Source organism: Populus trichocarpa, chromosome 1 (genome assembly GCF_000002775.5).
Source record: "Populus trichocarpa isolate Nisqually-1 chromosome 1, P.trichocarpa_v4.1, whole genome shotgun sequence".
Classification (NCBI taxonomy): domain Eukaryota; kingdom Viridiplantae; phylum Streptophyta; class Magnoliopsida; order Malpighiales; family Salicaceae; genus Populus; species Populus trichocarpa.
The window spans coordinates 26419129-26435248 of NC_037285.2; the positions used below are offsets into that span (position 1 = coordinate 26419129).

The 16120-nt window shown below is 35.5% G+C and overlaps 3 protein-coding genes across 11 annotated transcripts; 2 read left to right on the top strand and 1 right to left on the bottom strand.

Moving 5' to 3' along the window:
• Window positions 1–8: 8 nt before the first annotated feature.
• On the bottom strand, window positions 9–1904 carry LOC7478554 (proliferating cell nuclear antigen). Its single transcript, XM_002298292.4, has 4 exons — window positions 1501–1904; window positions 759–911; window positions 568–665; window positions 9–469 (listed from the first exon to the last, which is right to left on the bottom strand). The coding sequence occupies exons 1-4, from the start codon at window positions 1817–1819 to the stop codon at window positions 233–235; spliced, it is 807 nt and encodes a 268-aa protein (XP_002298328.1). The 5' UTR covers window positions 1820–1904; the 3' UTR covers window positions 9–232.
• Window positions 1905–5559: 3655 nt separating this feature from the next.
• LOC7468013 (mitochondrial uncoupling protein 2) lies at window positions 5560–9216 on the top strand. The gene is made up of 9 exons (XM_002299795.4): window positions 5560–5761; window positions 5996–6214; window positions 6302–6380; window positions 6502–6635; window positions 6709–6807; window positions 6921–7025; window positions 7851–7925; window positions 8263–8349; window positions 8672–9216. The coding sequence occupies exons 1-9, from the start codon at window positions 5681–5683 to the stop codon at window positions 8708–8710; spliced, it is 918 nt and encodes a 305-aa protein (XP_002299831.1). The 5' UTR covers window positions 5560–5680; the 3' UTR covers window positions 8711–9216.
• A 3940-nt stretch (window positions 9217–13156) lies between these two features.
• Window positions 13157–15875, top strand: LOC7468012 (serine/arginine-rich splicing factor SR45a). Of its 9 annotated transcripts, XR_008058463.1 has the most exons (7): window positions 13157–13324; window positions 13709–13806; window positions 13918–14026; window positions 14154–14303; window positions 14448–14542; window positions 14756–14831; window positions 14937–14981. XR_008058463.1 is itself a non-coding variant. In XM_002299794.4 (6 exons), exons 2-6 carry the CDS (start codon window positions 13709–13711, stop codon window positions 15536–15538), a joined length of 1041 nt encoding a protein of 346 aa, XP_002299830.3. In that variant the 5' UTR covers window positions 13157–13324; the 3' UTR covers window positions 15539–15875. The 9 variants fall into 9 exon arrangements, 6 of the variants coding, with proteins under 6 accessions (XP_002299830.3, XP_024452999.2, XP_052306296.1 ...); XR_008058462.1 differs by having other exon boundaries at window positions 14154–14542; window positions 14756–14828; window positions 14937–15013; XR_008058460.1 differs by having other exon boundaries at window positions 14154–14542; window positions 14937–14984.
• The last annotated feature ends 245 nt before the right edge of the window (window positions 15876–16120 follow it).

Consider the following 16120-nt stretch of genomic DNA (forward strand, 5'->3'; position numbering starts at 1 on the left):
GTCACAGATACGAACAAACCAGTGAGAATCCTACGTTGGAAAATGTAAATGACTGTTTATCACACAACCATCTAAAAATCTCAGTAATCGCGCTGAAAGAAACTTTAGAGACATCTAATTACTAGGAAGGGACTGGCTCCCTGCATGAAAGCCATTGGTGAAAATGATAAACATCCTGAAAACGATTTCCAGACCTACAAGGTGATTTCAGTGAACAAGGAAATAAATAACATTAAACTTGAGGTTTAGTCTCATTCTCATCCTCGTCCTCTTCTATCTTTGGAGCCAAGTAGTATCTGACGTAACCCATTTCAGCGATTTTGTACTCAACCACAACAGGTAGCTCTGAAGACAAGCTGATTTTAACTGTGTTTGACAATGGGGTTGCCTTCGTGAAGGAGTTCATGTACCTCAGTGCAAATGTCAATGACACTGGCTCGTTCATCTCAATGACAGTGGCATCTTCCGGCTGTAACAATCATAACCCCGCATATAAGCAATTCTGTCAATGGTATTGTTGCGATGCATACAAAACAAAACTGGATGATATTTGCACTGATAACATACCTTATCAACTGTGGTGTTTTGCCTGAGGACAATATTTGCAGTTCCAATATCACCTCTTGTAGAAAACTTAACACCCTCCTTTGTCACGGAGATCACAACTACATTCACATATCAAAATCATTACATTTTCATAGTGCACACAATAAAGCAAAGCAGCCCATGGACGTGACGAGAGGACTTTTTGACAGTACCTGTATCACCAATGCTAGAAAGATCTTTACAAATCCTTGAAAACTCGGCTGAAGGCATCGTAACAATAGCATGGTATTCCGCCTCCGGGATTCCTAGGTGCTCACTATCGATGTCCATCAGTTTCATCTCAAAATCAGCAATTTTGTCTTGTGCTATTGTTCATTGCAAAAAGAGAATACAAAAACAAAAAGATCAGTCAAAATTAACAGCAATTACTTATAATGGTTTATACCATGTCCAAGCACAATAAAGATTAGTCACTCCCATTTGGTTTGAGAATTTTATTTTTATTTTTCAAGACGACCTTTTTCATTTTGAAATAAAGCTGTAAAAGCTTAAGCAGCTATAGCCCAAGCACCCGATTGTACCTCATAGAAAATCAATTGCTCAAAACACAATTACATTCTTCAAGAATTTCAGAAATCTAAACCAAAATTAATTTAATTTTATATTTGAGATGCAGTTTTCTTTTATTTCCAAGGCGAAGCTACCAAGCAAAAGCACAACCATACATCAATCGATTAGGAACTCAATTTATACATCAAATTACTGAAGAGATTCAAAATTAATTTTCCATTCGCACACCATCATTTTTCCAGCAACCAAAACAGATCTTAACGCTTGCATATAATATCAAAAACCTTAGCCCATCCAAAGTAAGCCTAACAGGGCAATTAAGCCCTGATTACCACAAAAAGAAAAGGAAAACAAGTCCGATCCGGAAAAAAGAAGATAACTTACTGGGACTTTCAAACATGAAAGTTACTGTATCGCTACCATCATCGCCTTTAATGGTGATGATGTCATCGTTTCCAGCACACTTCAGCATCTTAGACATGTTACCAAGATTCATGCCCATTGACATGTTACGGTCACAGCGGTAGTGTTCGAAACCCTCCGATCTGAGGAGTAGAGCCACCAGGGCAACGTGGCTGGAATCCATGGCCTGGAGAGAGAACCCAGAGGACGAGCAGTCAAAGTTTGCATCGTTGACCAGGTCCTTGATTGCCTCTAAAACTTTCTTCAGAAGAGACCCTTGTACCAGCCTTAGCTCCAACATTTTTTCTTTCTTTTCCTTTTTTAGGGTTAGGATTTCTTCTGTGACAGGGAAGGAGAGAGGGGGTGAGGGGTAGTGTTGGAGTGGGGTTTGGTATTTAAATTGGTAAGACTGTGATTGGCGGGGTTTTTGGATTTGGGGCGGTCTGATTCCCGCCACGGAATTTGGCAAATAAAAGCGGGGAAGATTTTTTGATGTTGGGAAATATATGTAGGTGAGAAAGCCCAAGCCCAATATCAGGCCCAATATAATTTTCGAGGACAGCTTTTAAGCCCATGAAAGAGGTCGGTCGGAATAGAATGTACGCGAGAGTGCGAGTCAATGAATGCTGCTTGCAATGTGGACCTTACTTTATAGTTTTATTTAGGACATGTTTCTATTATTTATTTAATTGACTTTACATTAATTCTTTTTACTTTAATTGATGGCAAGAGTTAAATAATACTTTTAAAGTATATGTCAAGTTTTGCTCTATACTACGACTTTTAGCGAGGTGAATGCTTTGTAAAGTAATCACTGCTATACCATGCAATATAATGAAATCAAATGTGTGATGTAATTATATATAATGATTGTGATATAACGAAAAAATATTATTTTAATATAGTTATAAAAAATATTTAAAAATTTTAAAAATTATATTATATGATAATTTTATTAATTATATATAATGAATTCTTAATTAGATTCCTCTGTTAGTTTTTTTAGTTGATAATATTGGAAATTATTCATATGATTTCTCTTCCCTTGATTACGAATATAATAAACAATACATCCAACCAGACATGTAGTGAGGATTTGCACATCCACCATTGACATACAAACTCCTAATTAAACTTGTCGGTGATAAAAACTGGCGTGATTTTAGAAATCGTGAATAAGAAAACTGATGAACTTTTTTTTTTCTTGTTGTAGCAGAGACTAATGTAGTTGGCCATGGAACACATGAGCTCTGACCTGCCCATGGGTCTGGAGCGAGATGGAGACCAGGGAATTGAATAAATTATGATTTATTTTTTAAGGGTTAGTCAGGTGGTAGGAGTGCATGCTTTATTTATTCATTTATTGAATTGAAGCAACCTTCCAAAAATAAATATTTTTTTTTTCTAGAATCACTAGATAATGATGTTCTATGAAATTAAAATAGTTTGATAGCAATGTTTGTCTCTTGTATAATTAATTAGTTAATTTTGAAAATTTATCCTATTCTCTTTAATTATGAAGGCTGATGGTTGGTACTTGTACATGTATAGAGGTTTACTTTTTATTGATATTTTTAGAGAAAATATAATAATATTACAAGAATATATTATGAAAATAAATATGTAATAAAGAATTGAGAGTCCAAACATTTTGTCTAAATAATTCATAATATATTTATAGATCGTGAGTCTTTTATAGAAATAATGGGTTAAAGTGTAATATTGCCTTGATAATATCAAAGAAGAAAAATATCCATAACATATGCATTAATATTGATGAAAAATATTAATGACACATGTATTAATGAGATCAAATATTTCTAATATAGTGGATGAAAATATCATTAATTTTTTTTAAAATCACGAAATGACAGTGTCCTAAAAAATCAAAGTAGTCTTGGAGGAATGTTTATATATTGGATAGTTAGTTAATCTTTTGGTTCTAAAAATCTGCTTTATTCTCCCCAATCAAGATAATCGATAACTGGTGTCTGATACTTGCAAAAATATTCACTTTAATGAGTTTGGAGACTCTCCGATGGTTAGATTAATAACTTTACTATAAAAAATACAATAATATCATAGGGTTATACTATGAAAATAAATATGTAGTATAAAATGAAGATTACAAACTTTTTGTTCAAATGAATCATAGTTTATTTATAGTTTACAAGTATTTTTATGGAGATAATGGGTTAAAATGTAATACTGTCCCGATAATATCAAATAGAAAAAATATCTTGAACACATGTATTAATAAAAAACAATATGCATGATATATTTATTAACAAAGAAAAATATAATTGACATAAATATATACATTGAAAATATGATGGACTCTTAAAATAATTTTTATATATTATTTCTTATATAATATTAATATGGATGGAAAAATATAGTGGTCATTTAAGGATTTTTATACAGCTAATATGTGCCGGGAAAATGTGATCTAAAATGTGCATGTGCTTAAAACAGATTAATCATTTCCTTGATTAGACTCAGGGAAGGTTGGATCCTGGATCCTTTCATTAATTGAGTCTAAATAAGGTTTTTTAAGGGATTTATTAGGCCTTTTAAATTTGGGCTCATCACTAAATCACGGGAGAAATATCCATTAAAATTATAAAAAAACTATAACTTAATTTTAGTTGAGGTGAATACTAATTTGAAAATATCATTTATTATTGAATAAAAAAATACCATTCAAGAATTTTTTAGTTACGATGATAATATAAAGAATATGTTTGTTTTTAAATTTTAAAAATATTAAATTTTTTTTTTCATCATATTATTTGTTTTTGTGTTTTCAGATTATTTTAATATAGTAATGTTAGAAATAAATTTTTAAAAATAAAAGCATTATTTAAATACATTTGTAAAATGAATTTTTTTTTGAAAAAACAACACTACTGGCTTAAACTATACTAGGTTATATTTAAAAATAAAATAAACTAACGACGGTTCTAAATAACAATTAATATCCAAGGAGGAAAAATGTAGATATTCCATGAAACAAGCCTCGAGGTCAAGGATTAATTTAAAGATTCCAGAACTCTTAGAGCGTGTTTGACAGTGTGGTTGCGGGTGCTTTTTAAATAATTTTTCATGTCAAAATGCATGCCAATGATATTTTTTTTATTTTTTTAAAATTATTTTTGACATCAACATATTAAAACGATCCAAAACGTATAAATCATATTAAATTTTAATAAAATTTTTTTTTAAATTTTTGGAAACGCGGATTGAACCGCGTTTCCAAACGCTTCCATAGAAGGCAACGAAACCTTGTCAGTTTTTCAGGGGTGCCATATTGCCATGACCTCCTCTGGCCATAGCGTGGTCCACTTGTTGAAACTTTTTTGCGTAATGCCCCCCGAACAGCAAGCGGAATTTAACTCCTCCTTTTTTTTTTTTTTTCACTTTAATTTTTTCATGTTTTTCTTTTTTTTTTCATTTCAAATTTATCGAAACTAAAGAACTGAAATTGGAAAATTTATGGGTTGATATTTGGGATTGCAGTCAGACTGTGTTTTTAAATAATTTTAATTTGTTTATATTTTTAAATAATTTTTTTTATATTTTTTGATATTATATCAAAAATAATTTTTAAAAATAAAAAATATTATTTCAATATATTTTTAAATAAAAAATATTTTAAAAAACAATATCTATTATATTTTCAAACATGCATTTAAACATGGAAGTGGAACAATGATAAATTTAATTTTTTTCTTTTTAAAAAATCAACCTCTAATCTTGCCTTTCTTTTTATTTTTCTACAATGAAGATGCTCCCTATAAGTTCATAAAAAATAAAAACAATTGTTTCCTCGTAATAATAATAATATTAAAAGATGCAAGCCTACCGGCACGATGGAAAAAACGTACAGACATGAGCAGCTACGGCAATTTATTGACATGCTAATAAAATAAAAATAAAATAAAAAATAAATAGGGGATCTGAATACCAAAACAAACCCACCTGCACCAGCACAGACAAAATCGATGATTATTATTATTATTAATAATAACACTTCACGTGATAACCACTCGTCACTCAACAAAAAAAAAAAAAAACCCAATTTCTTCCTTTCCTTTTTCTCCCTTGCTCAACCTCCACAACTATAATTAGCATTCTTTCCAGTTTCCATCATTAATCCTCCATGGCTGATCTCAAGCCCAGTTCTGATATTTCCTTCGTCGAAATCTTCCTGTGCAGTGCTTTCGCTGCTTGTTTTGCTGAGGTATTCCCTTCTTCCCACTGTATATTTCCTTTGAATTTTTGTTTTTGTTTTAAGACTCTGCTGCCTCTTGTTTAGTGTTTGTTTTGTTTGCGCTGACTTGAGAAATGTATGTCAAGTTTGAGCTGATTGGAAATTATAAATGTGACCCAATTTCAAGGTAATCTGTTTCGGATTTTAATTGGTAGAGTTGTATCTATTTATCTATCCATGGCATTGTTGATTTGGGTTTTGCAGTTCTGCACCATCCCTTTGGACACTGCTAAAGTTAGGCTCCAGCTACAACGGAAAACATTTGCCTCGGAAGGAGTAAGTTTGCCTAAATATAGGGGTTTGTTGGGTACTGTGGCTACTATTGCCAGAGAAGAGGGTTTAGCAGCACTATGGAAAGGCATTACTGCAGGATTACATCGCCAGTTTATTTACGGTGGCTTAAGGATAGGATTATATGAACCGGTATGTCTTGGATGCTCTCCTTCCATACATGGGATTTAACTGTTAGCAGAGTATTAATGATGGAGATGTTGAATGCTGGTTGAACAGGTTAAATCTTTTTTGGTTGGCAGTGATTTTGTTGGGGACATTCCTTTGTACCAGAAAATACTTGCAGCTTTGTTAACTGGTTGGTGCATTTGGTTACTGTCTGAATGCTCTAAATTATGTTGTAATTGTCTTTAGTGTTATCCATGGTTTTTTTTTCTCTCCTGTCAAAATCTCATTGGAAAAACTTTCAAATTGAATAGGTGCTATGGCAATTGTAATTGCTAATCCAACTGATCTTGTTAAAGTTCGGCTTCAAGCTGAAGGGAAACTGCCAGCTGGGGTGCCTGGGCGATATGCTGGAGCTTTGGATGCTTATTTTACCATAGTGAGACAGGTATGTTGCTTACTGTTCTTTTGCTTTTATATTGTTATGGTTTTAATTTTCTCTTCGTTTTCTATATATTTAGGAAGGACTGGGGGCCTTGTGGACTGGACTTGGGCCAAATATAGCAAGGAATGCTATTATAAATGCTGCTGAACTTGCCAGTTATGATGAAGTGAAACAGGTAGAATCATGGTCTTCAGACTCTTAAGTTGCACTTATTTTATATTTTCACTTTTATTTTTATGATGAATATAATTTCTCAATAATGTTCTAAATCTCTACATATAAATGCAGACAATATTGCAAATTCCGGGGTTCACGGACAGCGCCTTTACTCATGTTCTAGCTGGTCTCGGTGCAGGTTTTTTTGCAGTGTGTATTGGTTCTCCCATCGATGTAGTAAGTGTCCTCTACCCACTCCACTCCACTCCCTTGCAATTCTGGCAAACAAGTGAACATTGGGCATCTATCAATTTGGCATTGTCTTCACTGCACATAGCCATAACTTCCAGTTTTCTCTAGAAGATCCTTTTTCGTTAGATGCACACAGTATAACAAGTGCATTGGATATGCATTGTTGGCAAAGTCATGGAGAACGTGAAAATAAAAAGCACCGAAGAAGAACGAATTCCTATAATTATCTCTACTACCATCACTACTACCATCAGGCATACACTGCTTTTCTAGAATCTCAATGAACCTTTATAATTCAGATTACAAATTATTTCTAAAGCTAACTCCAGAACTGCATGAAGCTGCTGCACAAGTTGTTGAAAGAACAGAACATGGTAGAAACACTGAAATTTGTGTAGAGATTTAATTAAGTGATGAAACAAGCAATATCTGACATATTAATTCAGTTTGTTTTAAAGATTACCTACCCGATGACCAAAGTAATTTCTGGTGCTTTCTTCAAAGTTCCATCTGTCTGATTACCATAACAAAAGAATTGAAATCACTGAGCATAACAGCTTTCTAAATGATAATGACACCGGTGATGATATTATAAATCATGTTGATAGAACCATGCATATTAAATTCTCAAGATTTACCATAAACGTTCAAGCATAATCCATGAATTACACTGAGGGCAATGACAAGGTTACTGCTAGAAAGTAATTGTGTCGTGTTTACATTTTCTGCAATTTTGTATTCTTTTTTTGACGAATGATGCTGGAGCTAGCCAATGAACACTGTATTGTATGATCCACATGCTGTTTTCAGGTAAAATCTAGAATGATGGGAGATTCGTCCTACAAAAATACTGTTGACTGTTTTATCAAGACACTGAAGAATGAGGTCTGTCAATTTCCCTTCATGTTTCCATTGAGGTTTCATCCCAGATGATATGACATACCATGATTGGCCTCGACTGTTTTATAGCAGTGGAAATTGAAGCTTGATATGGCAACATTCTAACTTTCTGCGTGTTCCTACTATTTCAAAAAGGAAAAAAACATGTGCTTTTCAACTTTGCATACATCTTACTCTGAAAGCCTGTTCAAAATCCTGTCAATGATTGTAATTGTTTTGCTGCATCTAAGCTTGAACGTGAATACAGTGCTAATTAAGAATCTTGTGGATTCTCTTACCTTGACTCAATTTGTATTAACTTGTGGGAGCAAATTCACTGCAGGGAATTTTGGCGTTTTACAAAGGTTTCCTCCCAAATTTTGGGCGGCTGGGATCTTGGAATGTTGTAATGTTTTTGACCCTTGAGCAAGTAAGATTTGTGAATCATGTCCTGTTTTGGTATTTTCTAATTTAAAAAGTAAATTCCAGGCACTGGCTTCATTCCCACTTATGGTATGAAAGTTAAAGTTGCCTTGCATATTCCAGTAACTCAAGGATCTAACAATTTGACAATTCAAGTGACTGCACCAATTGATGTTCTTGGCTTAAATTCACTTTGGGCTTTGTTTCCCACACCTTTTCTTTTACGATTTGTGGTATTCACTTGTTTGCTTTGACTTGACCTCCTTCTAGCTAGTTGAAGTAAGCCGTCTTAGCTGAAATGCTCATCCTTATTTAATGTGTTATTACAGGTCAAGAAAATAGTCACAGGGCAAGCATACTATGACTAATGACGAGATTTGAAAGTGGAAAGAAACTAATCTTGCTTTGATAATGCCTCTTCGACAATTGGACATTCCTTTTCTGGATAAATAAGGTTCTATCTGCTGGTATTCTTTGCTACTTGATTACATAGAGATAGAGTTGTCTGCATAATTATTTTGTAGACGTTCACAAAATTTATTTGAAGCCATCATTCCGAGGGAGTAGAATTGCCTTCTCCCTTTTCAATCTAAGCGTGAAGCTGTGTCATCACATGATAATGAACTGCCCATACAATCTGAAAGCCACACGATATCCTCAATTCTGTTTCGAATGTAAAGTGTGCCCATTCATGATTTATCCAACAATTATCTTAGTAAAACTGAGCACTTGGTTAGGTTTGTTAATGATGGAAGATTCCATTTTTTCCGTTTTATTTCTTGATTCTCTCAATAGGAGTTTCTTGATGTACCGATTGTATGCGTTGTTGTAACGTGCATAATTTCAATAGCAAGTGTTTACTGTTTGGCACCAATGAGCTATTGCACGTGTAGATACTTCTACTCCCCTTCAGATATTGTTGCCCATCTCTCATCTGAATAGGAGAATAATACAGTGTCAATTTTCATTTCAAAGATTATCAGATTAATTTCACACTCTGCTTAGTAAGTAGAAAATCTTGCCTACCTTTACCACCGGCATGACTTGAATTGTTTTTACTTTATTGGGGTCGACTTTAATACCTTGGCTAGTTACTACAAATCTGAGCAGCTTTCTGGATTCTGAATATTGCTCCGAAGTTGAAGGCACACTTTGTAAATTGACTAAATGCTTTATTTACAATTTCTGACGAGTCCCATATGATATTACTCCCGAGCACATGATTTTGGAAAATATTAAAATAGAGAAACTAAAATCAGACCGATTAATATTTTTAGTCCGAAGCTGGGACCTCCACAAGATTCCAAAATGAACGTTTTCACAATACATACAACATCACACATCACTGAACTGTTACTCCTAATGACATTAAAAACTAGTAATCTCTTCGAATCTTTAGCAATTCTTCTTTGAATGCTGAGGGGCTGCAAGCTACTTGGGCATTAAGTAGCATCCTAGACTTGCATATATCAGGCAGCTGAAACTCGGGCTCTGGGCACTAGGTAAACACTAGCCTTGATAACTGATCCGTTTCCAAGCTTGAATCCGGGACTAACAGGGAATCCCACGATCGGAATCCGCCCACCAGAAAATTTCACAACACTTTCCATATATTGGGGATGAAACTCAGCTCCCCTACTAACCTCAAATTGACTCGGTGGAGGGTCGAGTGAGAAGGCCAGCAAGTGAAGCAACCAAATGGCCTTGGCCAGCCCAAGAACTCTCCATAAAATTGACTCCTTGGGTGGCTTCCAGCGATGACTTGCTGGTGCTGCTCCAAGTTTCCAAATAAGGACGACTCCATTTTCGGATGAACAATTGCCAGGTATTTCTTAGAGCAGAATTTGCCAAAATGACAAGTAGGCAAGATTCCAAGAAGTTCAATGGGTCCATGGCCTTCATATCACGGTACTGAGTAAAGCAATCACGACAGAACTGTAAAGTAGTCACGACAGAACTGATCCAAGTTGAGAAGCGAGGAGACGCTTCCATTCATGTAGGGAACGTTTGGGAACGCGGCTGCGGTTGCATTCCCAAAAAATTAAAATTTTTTTTTTACTAAAATTTAATATAATTTGTACGTTTTGGATCGTTTTGATGTGCTGATGTCAAAAATAATTTTTAAAAAATGAAAAAACATTATTGGCATGCATTTTGGCACGAAAAGTTATTTGAAAAGTACCCGCAACCACACTGCCAAACACGCTCGTAGAAGGTTTCATGGTCAAAGCCTTGGAAGAGCTTGTGAGAAATGTAAGACTCTATAGCATATGAAGTCTTACATAATCTGCTAGAATAAATAATATTATTGATCTCTTCATGTACTTATACAAGCAGGGTTTCAGACTTTCCTATCTATTAGGAATCAATTACTACATTGTAAGTTATCTCCCTATAAATTAGGCATTACAATAGAAAAGTAAATACATACAGATTATCTATTTCTAATGTAGAGATTATGAAATTCCTAACACCCCCTTCAAGTAGGAGAGTTAATATCTTGCACTCCCAACTTGTGAATCATAAGAAGAAACATTCTTTCCCCAAGGGCTTGGTCAGGATGTCGGCCAATTGATGTTCAGAATTTACATGCCTTGTAGTCACGAAACCATCTTGGACCTTGTCTCTAATATAATGGCAATCCATCTCAATATGCCTAGTTCGCTCATGAAAAACTGAGCTAGCTGCAATGTGTAGGGCAGCCTTGTTGCCACAATACAATAGATCTGGTTCGTGGTATGAAAGTCCTAAATCCCTCAATAGATATTGAAGCCATGCCAATTCACAACATGCTCTTGTCATTGCACGATACTTAGCCTCTGTCGAAGACAATGAAACTGTTTTCTGTCATTTTGATTTTCAAGATATCAATGAAGGTCCAAGAAAGACACAATAACCCGTAGTAGATCTCCTAGTGAGTGAGTAACCTGCCCAATCTGAATCACACTAGGCTCTCAATTTGAAATCAGTATTCGGAGAGAAAAACAAGCATTTACCAGGTGCACCTTTTAGATATTGGACAACCCGAAGAGCTGTTTCCATATGAAGTTTTCGAGGTTGATGCATAAATATACTCAAGACATGTACATCATATGTTATATTTGGCCTTGAGACAATTAGATAGATTAATCTTCCAACTAATCTTCTAAAACGACCCGAATCTTTGAGTAAGTCACTCTTATCTGATAATTTCAAACCTTGTTCCATAGAAGTATCAATAGGGGTTGCACCCAACAGCCCCGCATCCTCAATGATGTCTAATGCATATTTACGTTGGGAAATAAAGATTCCATTTTTAGAAGCTGAAACCTCAATCCCAAAAAAGTATTTCACAGTACCAAGATCTTTGAGGTGGAAAAGATTATGCAGAAAGTTTTTAGTTGTAGCGATGCTAATGAGATCATTTCCAGTAACTAAAATGTCATCAACGTATATTAAAAGGGTTGTGAAAGACTTGCCTTGCTGTTTAGTGAACAGGGAATGGTCAGCTTGAGATTGTATATAGCTAGTGGAACGGATGGCTTCTGAGAACTTGATAAACCACTTGCGAGATGCTTGTTTCAGCTCGTACAAGGACTTATGGAGGCGACACACTAGGTCTTCCCCCCCTCTTGCAGAAGCCTCGGCGACGAAGAAATATAAATTTCCTCAGATAAATCACCATGGAGAAAGGCATTGTTGATGTCCAGATGATGGAGGGACCGACCCTAAGTTGCAGCCAAGGAAAGCAAGCAGCGAACATAGACAATTTGGCAGTTGGAGAAAAAGTGTCCTGATAGTTGACGTCTTTGAGTTGAGTGAAGCCCTTGGCAACCAATCAGGCTTTGTACCTTTCAATGGAACCATTGGAGTGGTGTGTAATCTTGTACACCCAGCAGCAACCAATCAATGTTTTGCTTGCTGGAAGTTGAGTGAGAAACCAAGTGCCATTGTGTTGGAGGGCTTTTAATTCTAAACGCATAGTGACCTGCCATTTTGGATGAGCAGTGGCTTCTAAGTAAGAATTAGGTTCCATGACCTTACTGAGTTGAGCAAACAAAGGAATGATGAGAAAGAATTGTGCATTTAACAAAAGATAGAATCGGTGGGATTGAGTGAAATTCTGGTCGACTCGAAAAATGATTTTACGGTTTTATAATTTTCATTAAAAAAACTTAACACTAGTTATTTAATACATTTATATTTTTTAAAAGATTTATTAGTTATTATTAAATTGATTTGGAATAAATAATTTTTTTATAATTTCAAATATATGAGAAAAAGACTAAAATAATATTATAAAAAATAAATTAAACTAGTGTTAAAGGGTGATTTTGTAATTTCCAAATGTTTTTTTTTATTATCAATTCAATTGATAATAAATTTGGTATTTTAGTAGGTATAAAAAATTTATAAAAAAAATATGATGAAACGATCAAAATATTATTAAAAACTAAAATTTTAAAACTTGTGTAAAATTGCTTCTTTTTTTATCATTTTAAAATGTTTTCAATTTATTATTATCAGATTAGCTCGAGACCTTTTAATTTAAGGATTTGTAATTTATTTGTTTTAATATAAGTAATTTATAGTTCTTAAGATAAGTTCAAAAAAAATGACCATAGATTTAATCTATAATTCCTTCATTATTTTAACCAGACACCCATCACTGACCACTCGATATCCAACACGTATCATCCGATTTCAATTATTGTTGTGGTCTCAGTTTCACGCTACTAATATCCATCGATAGCATGCCACGTCAAGATTCAAGAATTTAGGCTGAGCCACGGACGCTAAAGAGAGATTAAACGGGATTGAACTGCGCTGACATGTCCGCCTATCCAGAAACTTCTGTTTGTTTCGCTCTTTTATATATAACGTAGAGCTTCTCGCTTTTTCACGCTTCTTCGAGAGAGATAAAAAAAATCCCGTTTAGGCTCTGCATCTCTTTTCAAAGAAACAGGGTTATAACAATTTTCAATCACTTAATTACTTGCAGTGTAAGTTGTTGAATTTTCTTCTATCATTTCTATCTGCTCCGTTTCGTTATTGTTTTATAATCTTGTGATATTTTTTTTTTCAATTTTTTTGAATTCGGATTAAGGATCGTGGATTGTGATTAGGGTTAGTTGTTTGGATTTTCGTGAATCGTGCTTTGATTGTGATAATTGAGTTCTTGATTGTAATACTTGTGGATAAATTTCGATTGCACACTATTAAATTAGAAGAGCATCATAAAAAAAAATTAATTTATGTTTTATTAGTTAATTGGATTATTAGATTTCTTTGAGTTCTGTTTAAAATATTTGATTTTTTCAGTAATTAGTTATTGGTATTGTATTTTCTGCAACTGCTTATATATTTTTGCGTCGATGTTGGTACAGATGTCGTACTCCAGAAGGTCGAGGTATTCTCTTTCGCCTTCCCCATACAGGCGAGACAGCAGGTCCATATCAAGGTCAAGGTCCGGAAGTAGGTCAAGGTAATGTCTTGCTTCGTATATGCATATTAAGCTGCATGCTTTATGGAAATCTCTCTGTATACTGGTTTCTTTGGTCTTTTTTCTGTCTAATTATTTTGATTTGGATTGTAGGAGCTCATCAAGGGACGTGGAGAATCCTGGTAACAATTTGTATGTGACAGGGTTGTCACCACGTATAACCAAGAAGGAACTTGAGAAGCATTTTGCTGCGGAAGGAACGGTAGGGGTACCATGCTATTGTCTTTCCTACTAATTACGGAATGTTATAGTTTCTCTCCTTGATAGAAGCCTTTTAGTTTCTTATACTGGTTTCTGAATTAACTAATCATGGCCTGTGTTTTTTCTAGGTGATTGATGTTCATCTTGTCGTAGATCCGTTGACAAGAGAGTCTCGAGGATTTGGGTTTGTTACTATGTCTGCTGTTGAGGAGGCCGATCGTTGTATCAAGTATTTGGACCGCTCTGTTCTTGGGGGTCGTGTCATTACAGTGGAGAAGGTAGAATCTTCATTTGTTGTATTCTTGATAAGTGATCCTGGCCTTTTGCATTCTGGTTACTTCGCTTTTTCAATTTGTACACAGATTATGGTTGCCTTTTAGCTCTTATGAAATTGAAAGTTTGTTGCTTCTTTCCACTTGAAGCTTCTGTTGCAGCAGGTCAGCTGTGTGTAGCAGCTCTTCATCAAACTCCAATAAACAAACAATTCAAACACATCAACAAGTCTCAGACTGTTAGGGTTGTATGCCCTGAATTTCTCTCTTTTTAGCTGTTAAACCACGTGCAATTTTAATTTCTTACTTGTATGAGACTGACTGATTTTTTCTTTCCTCAACATCTCTTTATGATATTATTCTACAAATAAAAATAAAGGTTTCTATACCTTAATGTGTCCATTTTTTTTTGCAAAAGATTTGATTTTCAATGAACTCATTTCTTCAATTTGTTGCAGGCTAAGCGGAGGAGAGGACGAACTCCTACTCCTGGGAGGTATTTGGGGCTGAGAACAATACGTGGTGGTGGTGGTGGTGGTGGTATGATGACTTGCATATTGTAAATTAGTTTGGTGATGGCTTGTTCATCAGTCCATGTATGTTTTTTCTTCCTCATACTTGTTATTTTGTTTGCTGTAGTGCATCGCTGGACGCCTAGTCCTTCGCCTCGACGATCTCCTAGTTACTCTCCTTATCGGAGGAGCTGGAGTCGGTCTCCTCGTTATTCATCTGAACGTAGCAGGAGCAGGTCCTGCTCCCCTCGCAACCGCCGTCGACGGTCCTACTCCCGATCTCGATCCCCATACCGTAGGTCCCCTGTCAGCAGGCGTGACAGGTCCAACTCACCTTATTACTTGAGGCGTCGCTCACCAGATGACAGATACTATAGAAGACACCGATATCGCTCTGTATCTCGCAGCCCTGCTACACGTAGGGCTCAGAGAAGTTCAAGGAGGAGCTATTCGAGAAGCGTTTCCCCAAGACCAAGAAGGAGCTCAAGGAGGAGCTGTTCGCGCAGTGTTTCCCCGGCACCAAGGAGGAGCTATTCACGCAGCATGTCCCCCGCACCGAGGAGGAGGTCAAGGAGAAGTTATTCTAGAAGTGTTTCACCAAGACCAAGGAAGTACTCAAGGAGGAGTGGACATTCTCGAGACAGCTACTCTAGGAGCCACAGTGCAAGTCCAACTTCCAGATCTGTTTCAAGATCTGTCACCCCAAGCTCGGGTTCTCCATCTCATTGAAAGCAAATTGAGGTCCGTGTAAATCGTTAGGAAAAAAAATGAAGCTGTTGTAGATAAAAAAGAAGAAGAAAGTGAGGCTCCAGTAGGTATGTGGAATTTGTTGTTTGAGAGCCATGTTTGCAGGTGTTGTGATAATTTCATGTGTATGGGAGCCTGTCTTCTATCGAGTGACAGCTTAAAACTATCAGCGTATTAGTAACAAGAGAGACACTCGTCGTTTACCTTTTTTCAATGCATGATTGACATGTTCCAAGTGTTTCATTGAATGTGTGTAATTGTTGTTACTGATGTGTTTAAATATTCAATATTCGACGTCTGCTCTCGGACGTGTTGGTAACTCTTGCCTGCTCCTCGGAGATTTTTATTGCATCATGTAAACTTGTGCAACGTTTCCCTTTTGTTGTTGTGTTTGGTGCGATGCAGTTAGGTGTAAGGCTGCTAGCTAACATGATTGGTGCACATGGCTCTCCTGGCAAGGTTCCTTCTTAACTCTGATTATCGTAGCAAACCATTTCTAAACACAGTACCCTCTGAAATTTATTTTGTGGATTGTGAGCTATTTTAACAAACACTAGACCTCCT

Excerpts from the sequence above, each read along its gene's own strand:
- LOC7478554 (XM_002298292.4), bottom strand. The coding sequence starts at position 1,819 with ATGTTGGAGCTAAGGCTGGTACAAGGGTCTCTTCTGAAGAAAGTTTTA. Across the intron at positions 912-1,500 it reads TTTCATGTTTGAAAGTCCCA|CACAAGACAAAATTGCTGAT; the intron begins GTAAGTTATCTT and ends AATGAACAATAG. Across the intron at positions 470-567 it reads AAAACACCACAGTTGATAAG|CCGGAAGATGCCACTGTCAT; the intron begins GTATGTTATCAG and ends TGATTGTTACAG.
- LOC7468013 (XM_002299795.4), top strand. The coding sequence starts at position 5,681 with ATGGCTGATCTCAAGCCCAGTTCTGATATTTCCTTCGTCGAAATCTTC. Across the intron at positions 7,026-7,850 it reads TTGGTTCTCCCATCGATGTA|GTAAAATCTAGAATGATGGG; the intron begins GTAAGTGTCCTC and ends TGCTGTTTTCAG. Across the intron at positions 8,350-8,671 it reads TGTTTTTGACCCTTGAGCAA|GTCAAGAAAATAGTCACAGG; the intron begins GTAAGATTTGTG and ends GTGTTATTACAG.
- LOC7468012 (XM_002299794.4), top strand. The coding sequence starts at position 13,709 with ATGTCGTACTCCAGAAGGTCGAGGTATTCTCTTTCGCCTTCCCCATAC. Across the intron at positions 13,807-13,917 it reads AGGTCCGGAAGTAGGTCAAG|GAGCTCATCAAGGGACGTGG; the intron begins GTAATGTCTTGC and ends TTTGGATTGTAG. Across the intron at positions 14,027-14,153 it reads ATTTTGCTGCGGAAGGAACG|GTGATTGATGTTCATCTTGT; the intron begins GTAGGGGTACCA and ends TGTTTTTTCTAG.